This window comes from Oncorhynchus gorbuscha, linkage group LG10 (assembly GCF_021184085.1).
Source record: "Oncorhynchus gorbuscha isolate QuinsamMale2020 ecotype Even-year linkage group LG10, OgorEven_v1.0, whole genome shotgun sequence".
In the NCBI taxonomy this organism is placed as follows: domain Eukaryota; kingdom Metazoa; phylum Chordata; class Actinopteri; order Salmoniformes; family Salmonidae; genus Oncorhynchus; species Oncorhynchus gorbuscha.
The window spans coordinates 95584366-95606759 of record NC_060182.1 but is presented as its reverse complement, the minus strand read 5'-3'; the positions used below and the strand labels follow the sequence as shown (position 1 = coordinate 95606759).

Below are 22394 nucleotides of genomic sequence, written 5' to 3'. Positions count from 1 at the left end.
TGTAAAATCGAATGTGCTGTACATAGCATTATGGGTACTGTAGTACATAGCATTATGGGTACTGTAGTACATAGCATTATGGGTACTGTAGTACATAGCATTATGGGTACTGTAGTACATAGCATTATGGGTACTGTAGTACATCTTGCCACAGTAACCACGTGCAACAAAAGAAGATCAAACATTTGAATGATTACACACAGACTAGAATATAGTATAATAGAATAGAGTATAATAAACTAGAATATAGTATAATATAATAGAGTATAATAAACTAGAATATAGTATAATAGAATAGAGTATAATAAAATACAGTATACTAGAATAAACTATAATAGACTAGAATAGAGTATAATAAAATACAGTATACTAGAATATAGTATAATAGAATAGAGTATAATAAAATACAGTATACTAGAATATAGTATAATAGAATAGAGTATAATAAAATACAGTATACTAGAATAAACTATAATAGACTAGAGTATAATAAAATACAGTATACTAGAATATAGTATAATAGAATAGAGTATAATAAAATACAGTATACTAGAATAAACTATAATAGACTAGAATATAGTATAATAAACTACAGTATACTAGAATAGAGTATAATAAAATACAGTATACTAGAATAAACTATAATAGACTAGAATAGAGTATAATAAACTACAGTATACTAGAATATAGTATAATAGAATAGAGTATAATAAACTACAGTATACTAGAATAAACTAGAATAGACTAGAATAGAGTATAATAAACTAAAAGAGAGTAGACTAGAATAATGTAGAATAGACTAGAATACAGTAGACTAGAATAGAGTATAATAGAATAGAGTATAATAAAATAGAGTATAATAGAAAATAATATGATAAACTAGAATAGAGTATAATAAACTAGAATAGAGTATAATAGAAAAATAATATGATAAACTAGAATAGAGTATAATAAACTAGAATAGAGTATAATAAACTAGAATAGAGTATAATAAACTAGAATAGAGTATAATAGAATAGAGTATAATAAAATAGAGTATAATAGAAAATAATATGATAAACTAGAATAGAGTATAATATAATACAGTATAATAGAATAAACTACATTATACTAGAATACAGTATAATATAATAGAGTATAATAAACTAGAATATAGTATAATAGAATAGAGTATAACAAAATACAGTATACTAGAATAAACTATAATAGACTAGAATAGAGTATAATAAACTACAGTATACTAGAATATAGTATAATAGAATAGAGTATAATAAAATACAGTATACTAAAATAAACTATAATAGACTAGAATAGAGTATAATAAACTACAGTATACTAGAATATAGTATACTAGAATAGAGTATAATAAACTAGAATATAGTATAATAGAATAGAGTATAATAAACTAAAAGAGAGTATACTAGAATACAGTATAATAGAATAGAGTATAATAACATGTAGTATAATAAAATAGAGTATAATAGAAAATAATATGATAACCTAGAATAGAGTATAATAAACTAGAATAGAGTATAATAGAGAATAATAGAATAGAATAGAGTATAATAAAACATAATAGAATATAGAGTATAATAAAGTATAGTAAACTAGAAGAGTATATTAAAATAGAATAGAGAGTATAATAGAACAGTATAATAAACTAGAATATAATATAATAAACTAGAATAGAGCATAATAGAATAGAATATGATTAAATAGTGTATAATAGAACCAAATAGAATAGAATAAAGTATAATAGAACAGAGTATAATAGAATAGAGTATAATAGAATAGAGTATAATATAATAGAGTATAATAGAATATAATCGAGTATAATAGAATAGAGTATAATAGAATATAATAGAGTATAATAGAATAGAGTATAATAGAATAGAGTATAATAGAATATAATAGAGTATAATAGAATAGAGTATAATAGAACAGAGTATAATAGAATAGAGTATAATAGAATATAATAGAGTATAATAGAATATAATAGAGTATAATAGAATAGAGTATAATAGAATATAATAGAGTATAATAGAATAGAGTATAATAGAATAGAGTATAATAGAATATAATAGAGTATAATAGAATAGAGTATAATAGAATAGAGTACAATAAGAGTATAATATAACATAATAGAATATGATGGAGTATAATAGAATATAATAGAGTATAATATAATATAATAGAGTATAATAGAATAGAGTATAATATAATATAATAGAGTATAATAGAATAGAGTATAATAGAATAGAATATAATAGAGTATAATAAAATAGAGTATAATAAACTAGAATAGAGTATAATAAACTAGAATAATAGAATATAGTATAATAAAACATAATAGAATAGAATATAATAAGAGTATAATAAAGTATAGTAAACTAGAATAGAGTATAATAAAATAGAGTATAATAAAATAGAATATAATAAAATAGAGTATAATAGAGAATAATAGAATATAGTATAATAAAACATAATAGAATAGAATATAATAAGAGTATAATAAAGTATAGTAAACTAGAATAGAGTATAATAAAATAGAGTATAATAAAATAGAGTATAATAAAATAGAGTATATTAAAATAGAATAGATAGTATAATAGAACAGTATAATAAACTAGAATATAATATAATAGAGTATAATAGAATAGAGTATAATAGAGTATAATAGAATATAATATAATAGAGTATAATAAAATAGAGTATAATAGAATAGAGTATAATAGAGTATAATAGAATAGAATAGAATAGAGTATAATAGAATAGAATAGAGTATAATAGAATAGAATAGAGTATAATAGAATAGAATAGAGTATAATAGAGTATAATAGAATAGAATAGAATAGAGTATAATAGAATAGAATAGAGTATAATAGAATAGAGTATAATAGAGTATAATAGAATATAATATAATAGAGTATAATAGAGTAGAGTATAATAAAATAGAGTATAATAAAATAGAGTATAATAAAATAGAGTATAATAGAGAATAATAGAATATAGTATAATAAAACATAATAGAATAGAATATAATAAGAGTATAATAAAGTATAGTAAACTAGAATAGAGTATAATAAAATAGAGTATAATAAAATAGAGTATATTAAAATAGAATAGATAGTATAATAGAACAGTATAATAAACTAGAATATAATATAATAGAGTATAATAGAATAGAGTATAATAGAGTATAATAGAATATAATATAATAGAGTATAATAAAATAGAGTATAATAGAATAGAGTATAATAGAGTATAATAGAATAGAATAGAGTATAATAGAATAGAATAGAATAGAGTATAATAGAATAGAATAGAGTATAATAGAATAGAGTATAATAGAGTATAATAGAGTATAATAGAATAGAATAGAATAGAGTATAATAGAATAGAGTATAATAGAATAGAGTATAATAGAGTATAATAGAATATAATAGAGTATAATAGAGTAGAGTATAATAGAGTATAATAGAATATAATATAATAGAGTATAATAAAATAGAGTATAATAGAATAGAGTATAATAGAGTATAATAGAATAGAATAGAGTATAATAGAATAGAGTATAATAGAACAGAGTATAATAAACTATAATAAACTAGAATAGAGTATAATAGAGTATAATAGAATAGAATAGAATAGAGTATAATAGAATAGAGTATAATAGAACAGAGTATAATAAACTATAATAAACTAGAATAGAGTATAATAAGAGTATAATAGAATAGAGTATAATAGAGTATAATATAATATAATATAATAGAGTATAATAAACTAGAATATAGTATAATAGAATAGAGTATAACAAAATACAGTATACTAGAATAAACTATAATAGACTAGAATAGAGTATAATAAACTACAGTATACTAGAATATAGTATAATAGAATAGAGTATAATAAAATACAGTATACTAAAATAAACTATAATAGACTAGAATAGAGTATAATAAACTACAGTATACTAGAATATAGTATACTAGAATAGAGTATAATAAACTAGAATATAGTATAATAGAATAGAGTATAATAAACTAAAAGAGAGTATACTAGAATACAGTATAATAGAATAGAGTATAATAACATGTAGTATAATAAAATAGAGTATAATAGAAAATAATATGATAACCTAGAATAGAGTATATAAATAGAATAGAGTATAATAGAGAATAATAGAATAGAATAGAGTATAATAAAACATAATAGAATATAAGTATAATAAAGTATAGTAAACTAGAAGAGTATATTAAAATAGAATAGAGAGTATAATAGAACAGTATAATAAACTAGAATATAATATAATAAACTAGAATATGATTAAATAGTGTATAATAGAACCAAATAGAATAGAATAAAGTATAATAGAACAGAGTATAATAGAATAGAGTATAATAGAATAGAGTATAATATAATAGAGTATAATAGAATATAATCGAGTATAATAGAATAGAGTATAATAGAATATAATAGAGTATAATAGAATAGAGTATAATAGAATAGAGTATAATAGAATATAATAGTATAATAGAATAGAGTATAATAGAACAGAGTATAATAGAATAGAGTATAATAGAATATAATAGAGTATAATAGAATATAATAGAGTATAATAGAATAGAGTATAATAGAATATAATAGAGTATAATAGAATAGAGTATAATAGAATAGAGTATAATAGAATATAATAGAGTATAATAGAATAGAGTATAATAGAATAGAGTACAATAAGAGTATAATATAACATAATAGAATATGATGGAGTATAATAGAATATAATAGAGTATAATATAATATAATAGAGTATAATAGAATAGAGTATAATATAATATAATAGAGTATAATAGAATAGAGTATAATAGAATAGAATATAGTATAATAAAATAGAGTATAATAAACTAGAATAGAGTATAATAAACTAGAATAATAGAATATAGTATAATAAAACATAATAGAATAGAATATAATAAGAGTATAATAAAGTATAGTAAACTAGAATAGAGTATAATAAAATAGAGTATAATAAAATAGAATATAATAAAATAGAGTATAATAGAGAATAATAGAATATAGTATAATAAAACATAATAGAATAGAATATAATAAGAGTATAATAAAGTATAGTAAACTAGAATAGAGTATAATAAAATAGAGTATAATAAAATAGAGTATAATAAAATAGAGTATATTAAAATAGAATAGATAGTATAATAGAACAGTATAATAAACTAGAATATAATATAATAGAGTATAATAGAATAGAGTATAATAGAGTATAATAGAATATAATATAATAGAGTATAATAAAATAGAGTATAATAGAATAGAGTATAATAGAGTATAATAGAATAGAATAGAATAGAGTATAATAGAATAGAATAGAGTATAATAGAATAGAATAGAGTATAATAGAATAGAATAGAGTATAATAGAGTATAATAGAATAGAATAGAGTATAATAGAATAGAATAGAGTATAGTATAATAGAGTATAATAGAGTATAATAGAATATAATATAATAGAGTATAATAGAGTAGAGTATAATAAAATAGAGTATAATAAAATAGAGTATAATAAAATAGAGTATAATAGAGAATAATAGAATATAGTATAATAAAACATAATAGAATAGAATATAATAAGAGTATAATAAAGTATAGTAAACTAGAATAGAGTATAATAAAATAGAGTATAATAAAATAGAGTATATTAAAATAGAATAGATAGTATAATAGAACAGTATAATAAACTAGAATATAATATAATAGAGTATAATAGTATAATAGAATAATAATATAATAGAATATAATAAAATAGAGTATAATAAAATAGAGTATAATAGAGTATAATAGAATAGAATAGAATATAATAGAATAGAATAGAATAGAGTATAATAGAATAGAATAGAGTATAATAGAATAGAATAGAGTATAATAGAATAGAATAGAGTATAATAGAGTATAATAGAATAGAATAGAGTATAATAGAATAGAATAGAATAGAGTATAATAGAATAGAGTATAATAGAGTATAATAGAATATAATATAATAGAGTATAATAGAGTAGAGTATAATAGAGTATAATAGAATATAATATAATAGAGTATAATAAAATAGAGTATAATAGAATAGAGTATAATAGAGTATAATAGAATAGAATAGAGTATAATAGAATAGAGTATAATAGAACAGAGTATAATAAACTATAATAAACTAGAATAGAGTATAATAGAGTATAATAGAATAGAATAGAATAGAGTATAATAGAATAGAGTATAATAGAACAGAGTATAATAAACTATAATAAGAGTATAATAGAATAGAGTATAATAGAGTATAATATAATATAATATAATAGAGTATAATAAAATAGAGTATAATAGAATAGAGTATAATAGACTATAATAGAATAGAATAGACTAGAGTATAATAGAATAGAGTATAATAGAACAGAGTATAATAAACTATAATAAACTAGAATAGAGTATAATAAGAGTATAATAGAACATAATAGAACAGAGTATAATAACCTAGAATAGAGTATAATAACCTAGAATAGAGTATAATAACCTAGAATAGAGTATAATAACCTAGAATAGAGTATAATAACCTAGAATAGAGTATAATAACCTAGAATAGAGTATAATAACCTAGAATAGAGTATAATAACCTAGAATAGAGTATAATAAACTAGAATAGAGTATAATAAGAGTATAATAGAACATAATAGAACAGAGTATAATAACCTAGAATAGAGTATAATAACCTAGAATAGAGTATAATAACCTAGAATAGAGTATAATAACCTAGAATAGAGTATAATAACCTAGAATAGAGTATAATAACCTAGAATAGAGTATAATAACCTAGAATAGAGTATAATAACCTAGAATAGAGTATAATAACCTAGAATAGAGTATAATAAACTAGAATAGAGTATAATAACCTAGAATAGAGTATAATAACCTAGAATAGAGTATAATAACCTAGAATAGAGTATAATAACCTAGAATAGAGTATAATAACCTAGAATAGAGTATAATAGAACAGAGTATAATAGAATAGAGTATAATAAACTATAATAAACTAGAATAGAGTATAATAACCTAGAATAGTATAAGAGACTAGAATAGAGTATAATAAACTAGAATAGAGTATAATATAATAGAGTATAATAGAGTATAATAAACTAGAATATAGTATAACAGACAATAGAATGATCTCTGACCTGCAGTAGGTGGAGGTGTTCCCATCCTAGAGGGGGTGGATGGACAGCTGTCCTGGGCTGGACACTGGTCATCCTGGAGACTGATCACAGAATCTGGGGACAGAGAGAGGTCGAAGTAATTAGCGTTGTAGACTTGTACACATCATATTAACAAAAACAGAAAACCCTCTGCAGATGCCTAGCGCGTGTCGGTCATTAGAATGGCTTGCATAGTGACCGGAAGGTTGCAAGTTCAAATCCCAGAGTTGACAAGGTACAAATCTGTCATTCTGCCCATGAACAAGGCAGTTAAACCCACTGTTCCTAGGCTGTCATTGAAAATAAGAATTTGTTCTTAACTGACTTGCCTGGTTAAATAAAGGTAAAATAAATATATGCCACTCGTCTATATCTCTACACCCACTCAAGTAAAACTGGCAGAAGCAATATATCCTTTACAATACTTTAAATAAATGATATAGCAAAATACATTTAAAACTCAGTTTTTCACAATTCCTGACATTTTAATCCTAGTAATAATTCCCTGTTTTAGGTCAGTTAGGTTCACCACTTTGTTACGAATGTGAAATGTCAGAATAATAGTAGAGAGAATGATTTATTTCAGCTTTTTATTTCTTTCATCACATTCCCAGTGGGTCAGAAGTTTACATACACTCAATTAGTATTTGGTAGCATTGCCTTTAAATTGTTTAACTTGGGAAGCCTTCCACAAGCTTCCCACAATAAGTTGGGTGAATTATGGCCCATTCCTCCTGACAGAGCTGGTGTAACTGAGTCAGGTTTGTAAGTCTCCTTGCTTCCACACACCTTTTCAGTTCTGCCCACAAATATTCTATAGGATTGAGGTCAGGGCTTTGTGATGGCCACTCCAATACCTTGACTTTGTTGTCCTTAAGCCATTTTATCACAACTTTGGAAGTATACTTGGGGTCAATGTCCATTTGGAAGACCCATTTACGACCAAGCTTTAACTTCCTGACTGATGTCTTGAGATGTTGCTTCAATATATCCACATAATTGTCCTCTCATGATGCAATATATTTTGTGAAGTGCACCAGCCCCTCCTGCAGTAAAGCACCCCACAACATGATGCTACCACCCCCGTGCTTCACGGTTGGGATGGTGTTCTTCGGCTTGCAAGCCTCCCCCGTTTTCCTCCAAACATAATAGTCATTATGGGCAAACAGCTTTATTTTGGTTTCATCAGACCAGAGGACATTTCTCCAAAAAGTATGATCTTTGTCCCCATGTGCAGTTGCAAACAGTAGTTTGTCTTTTTTATGGCGGTTTAGGAGCAGTGGCTTCTTCCTTGCTGAGCGGCCTTTCAGGTTATGTCGATACAGGACCTTCAGGCGTTTGGAAATTGCTCCCAAGGACGAACCAGACTTGTGGAGGTCTACAATTTTTTTCCTGAGGTCTTGGCTGATTTATTTTGATCTTCCCATGATGTCCAGCAAAGAGACACTGAGTTTGAAGGTAGAGCTTGAAAGACATCCACAGGTACACCTCCAATAGACTCAAATAATGTCAATTAGCCTGTCAGAAGCTTCTAAACCCATTACATCATTTTCTGGAATTTTCCAAGCTGCTTAAAAAGGCACAAAAGGCACAGTCAGGACTTAAGTGTAAACAATTGTTGGAAAAATTACTTGTGTCATGCACAAAGTAGATGACCCTTGCCAAAACAGGACTTGTGATAAAGTTGAAGAAAAGGAATTAAGTCTTGACTGAATTAGTGGTCCGTTTATTGTCTGAAATAGCTGAGTTCGTCTCCGTTGATAAGAATTGACATTTTTCGTTTTCTAGTCTTTCTGGGTTTTCAGTCTTTCTGGGTAAAGATTACAGCTGCGAGTCTTTCTGGGTAAAGATTACAGCTGCGAGTCTTTCTGGGTAAAGATTACTGTCTTTCGTAAAGACTACAGCTGCGAGTCTTTCTGGTAAAGACTACAGCTGCGCTGCGTCTTTCTGGGTAAAAGTTGCAGCTGCGAGTCTTTCTGAGTCTTTCTGGGTAAAGATTACAGCTGCGAGTCTTTCTGGGTAAAGATTACAGCTGCGAGTCTTTCTGGGTAAAGATTACAGCTGCGAGTCTTTCTGGGTAAAGATTACAGCTGCGAGTCTTTCTGGGTAAGTCTCTAAGAGCATTCTGGGTAAGTCTCTAAGAGCATTCTGGTAAAGATTACAAGTTCTAAGAGCATTAGTCTTTCTGGGTAAGTCTCTAAGAGCATTCTGGGTAAGTCTCTAAGAGCATTCTGGGTAAGTCTCTAAGAGCATTCTGGGTAAGTCTCTCAGAGCATTCTGGGTAAGTCTCTCAGAGCATTCTGGGTAAGTCTCTCAGAGCATTCTGGGTAAGTCTCTCAGAGCATTCTGGGTAAGTCTCTCAGAGCATTCTGGGTAAGTCTCTCAGAGCATTCTGGGTAAGTCTCTCAGAGCATTCTGGGTAAATCTCTAAGAGTTTTGCACACCTGGATTGTGCAATATTTGACCATTATTCTTTCCCGAAAAATGTTCAAGCTCTGTCAAGGTGTTGGGAATCATGACTAGACAGCAATCTTCCAAGACTTGCCATAGATTTTCAAATTGATTGAACCAACACTAACTTGGCCACTCAGGAACATATGGCCATATAATAATAAATAATAATATGCCATTTAGCAGACGCTTTTATCCAAAGCGACTTACAGTCATGTGTGCATACATTCTACGTATGGGTGGTCCCGGGAATCGAACCCACTACCCTGGCGTTACAAGCGCCATGCTCTACCAACTGAGCTACAGAAGGACCACAATATATATATATATTTCAATCACACTTTGTAATAAAACTACATTTAAAACAAACAAAAATCAAAAGGTGGTGAATCCATCTGATACTGTAGAAAACCAACTGGGCACCGATCAATAACAACAGGCTACCAATCTGTTTTACACACAGCTACGAACCGGGCGGAGATTCTAGGCTAAAACTATACTTTCACATTGTCTTAATTGTACGGCCCTTTACTTTATATTAAATGGTGAAAACGTAGCGGGAGAAATGTCAAATCTTATCAACGGAGACGAACTCAGCTACCCCATTTGTTTTATTACCAGACAATAAACGGACCACTTCGCCCGAACCCGATGAAAATCCTGCAAGTAGCGTCAGTCAAGACTCAAAAAGGTAACATCGGTCCTTTTCTTCAACCAATTCAAAGTAATACGGCTACTTCCACGATAAAGACTATTGTCGCTGCCATCTCACTAACCATTGTTCGATTCTGTGTTTTACATTATAGCCATTACCATATATATGATTGAATATTATCTGCTGTTGGCTTGTGTGGATGTATGTATGTGTTATGCAACATAGCTGACATAAAACATTGTTAACAGTTTCAGGGCCATGGGCCTTTCTCATGATGGAAAAATACAGAGTAGCATGAAGACAGGAACTGTTCAATGAGTTGGGAGGGGGGCACATTCAGAGCGGGGGGTTGCGAGAACAAGCGGTTTTTTGTTAGATAACAGGAGCCAGGTGCGAGATAACGGTATCGAGCATGAGAGCCTGGATGTTCTTCACAGCAAGTTACATCTATCAACTGGAGCGCCCGGGGGTTGGTACCAGCTCGTAAGACAGTTACATCTATCAACTGGAGCGCCCGGGGGTTGGTACCAGCTCGTAAAACGGTTACATCTATCAACTGGAGCGCCCGGGGGTTGGTACCAGCTCGTAAAACAGTTACATCTATCAACTGGAGCGCCCGGGGGTTGGTACCAGCTCGTAAAACGGTTACATCTATCAACTGGAGCGCCCGGGGGTTGGTACCAGCTCGTAAGACAGTTACATCTATCAACTGGAGCGCCCGGGGGTTGGTACCAGCTCGTAAAACGGTTACATCTATCAACTGGAGCGCCCGGGGGTTGGTACCAGCTCGTAAGACAGTTACATCTATCAACTGGAGCGCCCTGGGGTTGGTACCAGCTCGTAAAACAGTTACATCTATCAACTGGAGCGCCCTGGGGTTGGTACCAGCTCGTAAAACAGTTACATCTATCAACTGGAGCGCCCGGGGGTTGGTACCAGCTCGTAAGACAGTTACATCTATCAACTGGAGCGCCCGGGGGTTGGTACCAGCTCGTAAGACAGTTACATCTATCAACTGGAGGGCTGGTACCAGCTCGTAAAACAGTTACATCTATCAACTGGAGAGCCCGGGGCTGGTACCAGCTCGTAAAACAGTTACATCTATCAACTGGGGCTGGTACCAGCTCGTAAAACAGTTACATCTATCAACTGGAGCGCCCGGGGGCTGGTACCAGCTCGTAAAACAGTTACATCTATCAACTGGAGCGCCCGGGGGCTGGTACCAGCTCGTAAAACAGTTACATCTATCAACTGGAGCGCCCGGGGGCTGGTACCAGCTCGTAAAACAGTTACATCTATCAACTGGAGCGCCCGGGGGCTGGTACCAGCTCGTAAGACAACAATCAATAATAGGCTGGGTGAGTCTAAACCACGCCCAGTCTCTACTGTGATAGGCCAACAGACGGGTTGGGACAATATATATCACAGTATAAGAACACTGTTTACATACATCCTGTCAGTTCCCTGTTCTGCCCTGCGTGGTATTACAGTGAGCCCGTATATATGAAAGTTGCATTTGCCATTTATTACTTAGCTAATAAAAAATACATAGTATAAAATCGGTGACTCATTGTTATATTTATCCTGATATCAGATTCGAATTTACGCAACCCTAACACTATCTATCTAGTTACCATGCCAACACCCCGCCACAACGTTCATGCAGGAACAGGAAGAGTGATGAACGTAGCCTAGGATGGAGGGATTTTATTTTCTTCTTTAAAAAAAAAAATATTTGTGCCAACAAAGAAAAAGGACAATAATATTGTAAAAGTAACTAAGAAACTCGTTAATTAAATTGAAAACAATGAATGAGTTTTGGTAACTAGTTACCACAAAAAAAGTAAGAGTACTTGGTAACTAGTTCCTTCCAACACTGTGTCCTGACAGAGCAAGGTAGTCGTGAGGTAACAAAGGAAGCCTGATTTTTACTCTATAATAACGGATTGGATTTGATATAAAAACCAATCAAGGTACTCAAAGCACTTTACAAAGTAAGAGGGAATTTCACCTCATCCACCCAATTGGATGACGCACGGCAACCATTTTGTACCGGAACGTTTACCACACATCACCACAACTCAGACACAACTTGGACAATCACACATCCATAGCACATTTGACTGACAATATGAGTGGCTGTGAAGACCGATGACGGAGTCTGGGAAGACAGGGAGAGACATCCATCCATAGTACATTTGACTGACAATATGAGTGGCTGTGAAGACCGATGACGGAGTCTGGGAAGACGGGGAGAGACATCCATCCATAGTACATTTGACTGACAATATGAGTGGCTGTGAAGACCGATGACGGAGTCTGGGAAGACAGGGAGAGACATCCATCCATAGTACATTTGACTGACAATATGAGTGGCTGTGAAGACCGATGACGGAGTCTGGGAAGACAGGGAGAGACATCCATCCATAGTACATTTGACTGACAATATGAGTGGCTGTGAAGACCGATGACGGAGTCTGGGAAGACGGGGAGAGACATCCATCCATAGTACATTTGACTGACAATATGAGTGGCTGTGAAGACCGATGACGGAGTCTGGGAAGACAGGGAGAGACATCCATCCATAGTACATTTGACTGACAATATGAGTGGCTGTGAAGACCGATGACGGAGTCTGGGAAGACAGGGAGAGACATCCATCCATAGTACATTTGACTGACAATATGAGTGGCTGTGAAGACCGATGACGGAGTCTGGGAAGACGGGGAGAGACATCCATCCATAGTACATTTGACTGACAATATGAGTGGCTGTGAAGACCGATGACGGAGTCTGGGAAGACGGGGAGAGACATCCATCCATAGTACATTTGACTGACAATATGAGTGGCTGTGAAGACCGATGACGGAGTCTGGGAAGACAGGGAGAGACATCCATCCATAGTACATTTGACTGACAATATGAGTGGCTGTGAAGACCGATGACGGAGTCTGGGAAGACGGGGAGAGACATCCATCCATAGTACATTTGACTGACAATATGAGTGGCTGTGAAGACCGATGACGGAGTCTGGGAAGACCGGGAGAGACATCCATCCATAGTACATTTGACTGACAATATGAGTGGCTGTGAAGACCGATGACGGAGTCTGGGAAGACGGGGAGAGACATCCATCCATAGTACATTTGACTGACAATATGAGTGGCTGTGAAGACCGATGACGGAGTCTGGGAAGACAGGGAGAGACATCCATCCATAGTACATTTGACTGACAATATGAGTGGCTGTGAAGACCGATGACGGAGTCTGGGAAGACGGGGAGAGACATCCATCCATAGTACATTTGACTGACAATATGAGTGGCTGTGAAGACCGATGACGGAGTCTGGGAAGACAGGGAGAGACATCCATCCATAGTACATTTGACTGACAATATGAGTGGCTGTGAAGACCGATGACAGAGTCTGGGAAGACGGGGAGAGACATCCATCCATAGTACATTTGACTGACAATATGAGTGGCTGTGAAGACCGATGACAGAGTCTGGGAAGACAGGGAGAGACATCCATCCATAGTACATTTGACTGACAATATGAGTGGCTGTGAAGACCGATGACGGAGTCTGGGAAGACGGGGAGAGACATCCATCCATAGTACATTTGACTGACAATATGAGTGGCTGTGAAGACCGATGACGGAGTCTGGGAAGACAGGGAGAGACATCCATCCATAGTACATTTGACTGACAATATGAGTGGCTGTGAAGACCGATGACAGAGTCTGGGAAGACGGGGAGAGACATCCATCCATAGTACATTTGACTGACAATATGAGTGGCTGTGAAGACCGATGACAGAGTCTGGGAAGACAGGGAGAGACATCCATCCATAGCACAAGCCTGTGCATTAGTGACATAACACACTTTTTTTTCCCCCACTGTCGTGTCGACCTGAACCGTAACTTGCCGACTTGCATATTTCCAGAAAGTTCTAGAAACTATGGTGGACGCATTAACCAGGCCAGAGGAGTACAGGTCGTGTGAGCGGCAACTCACAATCATGACACAACATCCTTCCCAAACATTAGGCTATTGTTCTCTCCCTCCCCTTCTCTTTATTTTCAACTCTCCAATTCGCAGCTTTTCTCTTATCGAAATAAATCAACTCAAGACATCGTCCTTTCTCGCCTCGGTGGATCGACGTAAACTTTTTCTGCCCAAATTTCCCAAAAAGCATTTGGCGTGTATTAGCCCCCCCCCCCCCACGTACAATTAGGCCCTAAAGCTTAGGCAGATCAAATATATGAATCGCACAATAATTATACATTTGTTGAAATTGTAATACATCACTTCCTCTTTACTCAACCCAACAGCCCTTCATCCACACAATATTTTAATGACCCCCTAAACCCACCCGACCCACAGATATAACACCAGGGGAAGGGGGAGGGGGGGGGGGGGTCTGCGGGTTACGGGTCAACCCGCGAATCACTAGTGTGTTTGTGTGGTCGGGAGCTTGGTACTGACCGGAGCGAGACTTCTCCCTGGGCGCGTAGGGGAAGTCCAGGGCCTTGCTGGCGTAGTTGGAGAGAAGTTTGTCTATGTCGTGGGTGGTGAAGCCGTCCTCCCGGCCTAATAGTAGGTTCTGTAACGTCCTCACCGCCACTTCAGCCCAGTCCACCTTCAAAAAGGTCAACGTTTTCATTGAACAAATGGCAGACAGTAAAAACACTGGAATACTGGATAACAGACTCCAGCTCAAGATTATATTAACTACACAATGTGCCACTAATAATCACTGCCACATCAGCACAGTCCACCCTACTGGTGGTGGTGGTACCAGTAGTAGTGGTGGTAGTAGTAGTAGTGGTAGTAGTAGTAGTAGTACCAGTAGTAGTGGTAGTAGTACCAGTAGTAGTAGTGGTAGTGGTAGTACCAGTAGTAGTGGTGGTAGTAGTAGTAGTGGTAGTAGTAGTAGTAGTAGTGGTAATAGTGGTAGTAGTAGTAGTACCAGTAGTAGTAGTGGTGGTGGTAGTAGTACCGGTAGTAGTGGTGGTAGTACCAGTAGTAGTAGTAGTAGTACCAGTAGTAGTGGTGGTAGTAGTAGTAGTAGTAGTAGTAGTAGTACCAGTAGTAGTGGTGGTAGTAGTAGTAGTAGTAGTGGTAGTACCAGTAGTAGTGGTAGTACCAGTAGTAGTGGTAGTACCAGTAGTAGTAGTAGTAGTAGTAATAGTGGTAGTAGTAGTAATAGTGGTAGTAATAGTGGTAGTACCAGTAGTACCAGTAGTAGTACCAGTAGTAGTAGTAGTAGTAGTGGTAGTAGTAGTAGTAGCAGTGGTAGTAGTAGTAATCGTAGTAGTAGTAGTAGCGGTGGTAGTAGTAGTAATCGTAGTAGTAGTAGTAGCGGTAGTACCAGTAGTAGTGGTAGTAGTAGTAGTAGCAGTAGCAGTGGTAGTAGCAGTAGTAGTGGTAGTAGTAGTAGTAGTGGTAGTAGTAGTAGTAGTGGTAGTAGTAGTAGTGGTAGTACCAGTAGTAGTAGTAGTAGGAGTGGAAGTAGTAGTGGTAGTAGTATTGATAGTAATCGTAGTAGTAGTAGTAGTGGTAGTAGTAGTAGCGGTAGTAGTAGTAATAGTAGTAGTAGCAGTAGTAGTAGTAGTAGTAGTAGTAATAGTGGTAGTAGTAGTAGTAATAGTGGTAGTAGTAGTAGTAGTAATAGTGGTAGTACCAGTTGTAGTAGTAGTAGTAGTACCAGTAGTAGTAGTAGTGGTAGTAGTAGTAGTGGTAGTAGTAGTAGTAGTGGTAGTACCAGTAGTAGTAGTAGAAGTAGTAGTAGTAGTAGTAGTAGTAGTGGCAATAGTGGTAGTACCAGTAGTAGTGGTAGTAGTAGTAATAGTGGCAATAGTGGTAGTACCAGTAGTAGTGGTAGTAGTAGTAATAGTGGTAGTACAAGTTGTTGTAGTAGTAGTAGTACCAGTAGTAGTAGTAATAGTAGTAGTAGTAGTGGTAGTACCAGTAGTAGTAGTAGTAGTAGTAGTAGTAGTAGTAGTAGTAGTAGTAGTAATAGTAGTGGTAGTACCAGTAGTAATAGTACCAGTAGTAGTAGTAGTAGTAATAGTGGTAGTACCAGTAGTAGTAGTAGTAGTAGTGGTAGTACCAGTAGTAGTGGTAGTAGTAGTAGTAATAGTGGTAGTAGTAGTGGTAGTACCAGTAGTAATAGTACCAGTAGTGGGTCTGGAGGTGTGTGGTGGATATTGCTGCAGTCAACATGCCAATTGCACGCTTCCTAAAAACTTAAGATGGCCTTTTATTGTCCCCAGCACAAGGTGCATCTGTGTAATGATCATGCCGTTTAATCAGCTTCTTGATATGCCACACCTGTCAGGTGGATGGACAAATTTGAGAAAAATTTGTGCATATGGAAGATTTCGGGAATATTTTATTTAAACTCATGAAACATGGGACCAACACTTTTACATGTTGCGTTTTTATTTTGTTCACATAATACAAAAATACTATAACAACAATAATTGGGTGGCACCTTCAGGTTCATCAGGAGCTGTTCCAGCATTAATAGTGGCTCAGAGAGGAGGGGGAAGTAGTCCTGTCTGGCGCCAGGGGGGAGGGTGAGGAGGACCTAGAGGAGAGAGAAGGGAGACGGAGAGTAGAGAGTAGGGAGAGAGAGAGTAGGGAGAGAGAGAGTACAGAGAGTAGGGAGAGAGAGAGTAGGGAGAGAGAGAGTAGAGAAAGTAGGGAGAGAGAGTAGAGAAAGTAGGGAGAGAGAGAGAGTAGAGAGAGAGTGTAGAGTAGAGTAGAGTGAGAGAGAGTAGAGTAGAGGAGAGAGAGAGTAGAGGAGAGAGAGAGTAGAGAGTAGAGGAGAGAGAGAGTAGAGAGCAGAGGAGAGAGAGTAAGGAGAATAGAGGAGAGTAGAGTAGAGTAGAGTAGAGTAGAGTAGAGTAGAGTAGAGTAGAGTAGAGTAGAGTAGAGTAGAGTAGAGTAGAGGAGAGAGGAGAGAAGAGAGAGGAGAGAAGAGAGAGAAGAGAGAGAAGAGTAGACGAGAGGAGAGGAGAGAAGAGAGAGAAGAGAGAGAAGAGTAGAGAGAGGAGAGAGAAGAGAGGTTCATTTAAAACACTATCTGGTGGTGTGTGTTCCAGTGTCGGGTTCAAATCAGACCTACTACTTTAGTGACACACTCTTTCCTGATCTCTCCCGCGCTCTCCCATCGTTCCTGTGCTCGTTCTTTTTCCTGCCTGCTCTTAACCGCTAGGCTGCCTGCTCTTAACCGCTCGGCTGCCTGCTCTTAACCGCTAGGCTGCCTGCTCTTAACCGCTAGGCTGTCTGCTCTTAACCGCTAGGCTCCCCATCAACACTAGAGCTCACAGATACAATAAAGGTCATTGAATCTGCTGACCTTGGATCCCAGGTGAAGGTCGTGGATGTGGCGTCGGCGGGCGGGGGACACTTGGCACTGGAAGTGGAGAGTGAGGTAGTTAGCCAGGAAGTGGCAGGCAGCCAATCCGGGCCGGCGGTCCAGAGCGCGCTCACACACCTCCAGACCCAAGGTTAAGTCTGATAGGCCCTCCAGCAGCTGTACCAATCACAGTGAAGAGAGTCAATGAGAAACAAAGTCTATGACATAGTGCACGGAGGAGAAACAACTATAGACAGATGGGTCACATCTCAATTGTATAAACTGGATTCCTCTTCTCCTTTCCTTCTTCTGCACTGATTGGAAAGACAATGGACAGGTGAAAGGAGATTTCCTAATACCGTAGGAATCCAGCCTATTGCCTTCACCTATTCTGTTCTTCCAATAAGGGAAGAGGAAGGAGAAGAAACGGAGCAGAGGAAGGAGAAGAAACGGAGCAGAGGAAGGAGAAGAAACGGAGGAGAGGAAGGAGAAGAAACGGAGCAGAGGAAGGAGGAGAAACGGAGGAGAGGAAGGAGAAGAAACAGAGCAGGGGAAGGAGGAGAAACGGAGCAGAGGAAGGAGGAGAAACAGAGGAGGGAGAAGAAACAGAGCAGGGGAAGGAGAAGAAACGGAGGAGAGGAAGGAGAAGAAACGGAGCAGAGGAAGGAGAAGAAACGGAGGAGAGGAAGGAGAAGAAACGGAGGAGAGGAAGGAGAAACAGAGGAGAGGGAGGAGAAACGGAGGAGAGGAAGGAGAAGAAACGGAGGAGAGGAAGGAGGAGAAACGGAGGAGAGGAAGGAGGAGAAACGGAGGAGAGGGAGAAGAAACAGAGCAGGGGAAGGAGGAGAAACGGAGGAGAGGAAGGAGAATAAATGGGACTCATTTCAGGAATCTAGGCGTATGTAGCGGGTCACTATTTCACATGAGAGCCATTTGAACGTAAACTTCTGGAACATGTGAACTTTCATGTGCCTGAATAACAAACTTGCATTCCATCTGTAAATACGAATTAAATTGTTAAATTACGAACCTAGTTGATTTAGTCACAGAAAAAGTAAACAACCTTCCCGCTAGCTATGATTGGCTGAGATAATGAGTGGGCTGAACATACCGAGAGATGAGTTCGGATTGGTCTGCAATATAGCACACTTCTGTCTATATGAGCTGGTCAGTATGTCTAGGCTAACGCAGCTTTATATATATATATATATATATAGTTGCTCTCCACTTTCTGGACGATCAAGTTTTGAAATCAGTGGAATTAGAGTATGATAGCTAAGGAGATGGAGGAAACACCGGTCTCTGGATTACATCTTCAAACTGAGGGCAACCGTCAAATCAAATCAAATGTTATTGGTCACATACGCATGGTTAGCAGATTTTAATGCGAGAGTAGCGAAATGCTTGTGCTTCTAGTTCCGACCGTACAGTAATATCTAACAAGTAATCTAACAATTCCCCCAACAACTACCTAATACACACAAATCTAAAGGGGTGAATGAGAATATGTACATGTAAGTATATGGATGAGCGATGGCACCCGTGAGAGAGCGAGAAGCGTCCATCCATGTATACAGGTAAGATAGTCTAGCTAGCTACATTTTCAGATATTACGCATTTCTAATTTTGTCAGAAAAACATTTTCATTTCAAGTTAAAGTGTACTTTTAGCTAGCTAGTGAACGTAAGCTCGCTGACTCGCTAGATAACATTACGTGTTAGTTATAGCCTAATGTTAGCTAGCTAGATAGCTAACCAATCAGGTTCAATGTTATCTGTAGATTCATGCAGGGTAGTAATGTAATGAGTTGGGATTAGGGTTCATTGTTTAGCTAGCTAGCTACATGTTTAAACAAAAAGACTCCACTATGCAAGTGACCATTTCAATTGAATTTTAATGATGTCACTGCGACAACTGTCGATAGACGTAGCTGGTAAATTCACTCTGGCTATCTACTCTGATTTCAGAGCACTCTCGTCTGAGTGTGCCAGAGCGCAGAATAACGGATGAATTTACAAGCGCTCAACACCCGTTGAATATGGCCAGTGTCAGTAAAACGATGGCAAAAAAAAACATAAATTGTTGCCAGCAGCACATTTAGTCACCAACGCTCTGGATAACCTAACAGCCAAACCAGCTCTGCTTATAGGGCGAGTAATGTTCAGAGAGCTGTTCTCTCATTTGTGTCTGGAAGTAGCTAGCAAGCTAGCCAACGTTAGCCAATTAGCTTGGGTGCTTGACTGCTGTTGTTCAGACAGAATGCTCAGATCAACCCTTAAAGAGATGGGCGGGGCTAAAGCTTAAGAGGGTGTGAACGATGCTGAATGGGTGGGGCTAAAGCTTAAGAGGGTGTGAACGATGCTGAATGGGTGGGGCTAAAGCTTAAGAGGGTGTGAACGATGCTGAATGGGTGGGGCTAAAGCTTAAGAGGGTGTGAACGATGCTGAATGGGTGGGGCTAAAGCTTAAGAGGGTGTGAACGATGCTGAATGGGTGGGGCTAAAGCTTAAGAGGGTGTGAACGATGCTGAATGGGTGGGGCTAAAGCGTAAGAGGGTGTGAACGATGCTGAATGGGTGGGGCTAAAGCTTAAGAGGGTGTGAACGATGCTGAAAGGGTGGGGCTAAAGCTTAAGAGGGTGTGAACGAGAATGTATGCACACATGACTGTAAGTCGCTTTGGATAAAAGCGTCTGCTAAATGGCATATATTATTATGCTGAATGGGTGGGGCTAAAGCTTAAGAGGGTGTGAACGATGCTGAATGGGTGGGGCTAAAGCTTAAGAGGGTGTGAACGATGCTGAATGGGTGGGGCTAAAGCTTAAGAGGGTGGGAACGATGCTGAATGGGTGGGGCTAAAGCTTAAGAGGGTGTGAACGATGCTGAATGGGTGGGGCTAAAGCTTAAGAGGGTGTGAACGATGCTGAATGGGTGTAGACAAAGAAGGGCTCTCCAGGAGGTACCAAAACATTAAAAGGGGCATTTTCTCAAAAGTGAGTTTACAAGTTAATCAATTGTCAAAGCAGAATTACTTTCCCATTGTTCCTCAACTGTAGTGAATTATATACCATTTTATAGCTCTGAGTGTCTACTTTTATCCAATGTAAAAAATAAAAAATAAACACAAGTTCAAATTTTGCAACATAAGTGCGAATCGAGCCAGTCGGTCACAGATGGAGGAGAGGAAGTAGAAGAAATGAAGGAAGACAAGTTTAGACCAATAGCGATGCAGATGAAAGCCCACCTGGAAAGCGTTGTCAGTCTGTCCTTTCTCCAGCAGGTGTAGCAGGTGTTCGGTCTGCAGCTGTAATCTGAGGTGGTCTGACACAGAGTACAGCGCCATCCACTGGGCACACAGAGAAAACTCCTGACAGAGAGATGATGAGAGGACACATCAAATGGACAGCAGAGGAAGCATCTTTTGATTTGTTTGATCATTTTTTTCCCAGAACCTGAAAATGTGATGCTCTGTGTTTTTTTGTAAATACTAAAACATCCATTAAAAAGTTAGTGCTAAAGTTAACCTGGATAAAAAAATATATATATAAATTAACTATATATAAAAACATTGGTAGGACTTACCTTGGCCTCCAGCCTCCGAGACAGCATAAACTCAAGGTCTAATAACGTCCATGTTAAAAAAAAGGTGTCAAGCTATTTATTTACACAGTTCTGAGACTCACCCTGGCTTCCAACATCCTAGAAAACATGGACTCAGGGTCTCTCCTGGACTCTGTCCTCAGCTCCTGCCAGGTAGCCCACGGCAACGAAGGCAGCAGGTTCAACATCTAGGATAGAAGATTTGTTGAAGCAGTCATATTTTGTTCTTTATTGTGGATAGAACACAGTGAGAGAAAGACAGGGAAGATGGCAGAGAAGTTTGTGCCGGAAGGGTGTGGGCCGGCACAGTATATTTGTGCAAAGTATTGAGATAAACTTTTGTTATTGACCAAATACTTATTTTCCACCATCATTTGCAAATAAATTCATTAAAAATCCTACAATGTGATTTTCTGGATTTTTTCCCCCTCATTTTGTCTGTCATAGTTGAAGTGTACCTATGATGAAAATGACAGGCCTCTCCCATCTTTTTAAGTGGGAGAACTTGCACAATTGGTGGCTGACTTCTACACGTGCTTCTACACCTGCATTGCTTGCTGTTTGGGGTTTGAGGCTGGGTTTCTGTACAGCACTTTGAGATATCAGCTGATGTACGAAGGGCTATATAAATACATTTGATTTGATTTGACTAAATACTTTATTGCCCCACTGTATTCACCCATCGATGTGTGTCCAGTTCCCATTTCAATTGTCAAATAACATTAATCTACCTGCTTCAAATAACATTAATCTACCTGCTTCAAATAACATTAATCTACCTGCTTCAAATAACATTAATCTACCTGCTTCAAATAACATGTATCTACCTGCTTCAAATAACATTAATCTACCTGCTTCAAATAACATTAATCTACCTGCTTCAAATAACATTAATCTACCTGCTTCAAATAACATTTATCTATCTACCTGCTTCAAATAACATGTATCTACCTGCTTCAAATAACATGTGTCTACCAGCTTCAAATAACATTAATCTACCTGCTTAAAATAACATGTATCTACCTGCATCTACCTGCTTCAAATAACATTTATCTACCTGCTTCAAATAACA

At 35.9% G+C, this 22394-nt stretch overlaps 1 protein-coding gene across 1 annotated transcript in view; it reads right to left on the bottom strand.

Annotated features, from left to right (window-relative positions):
* zfyve26 (zinc finger, FYVE domain containing 26) overlaps window positions 1–22394 on the bottom strand; it is a 118564-nt gene that overhangs the window by 30593 nt on the left and 65577 nt on the right. Inside the window, 6 exon segments of the mRNA XM_046367552.1 lie at window positions 7235–7327; window positions 14845–14998; window positions 16856–16951; window positions 17726–17902; window positions 20967–21089; window positions 21406–21510. Of these exon segments, the coding sequence (XP_046223508.1) occupies window positions 7235–7327; window positions 14845–14998; window positions 16856–16951; window positions 17726–17902; window positions 20967–21089; window positions 21406–21510 (748 nt within the window).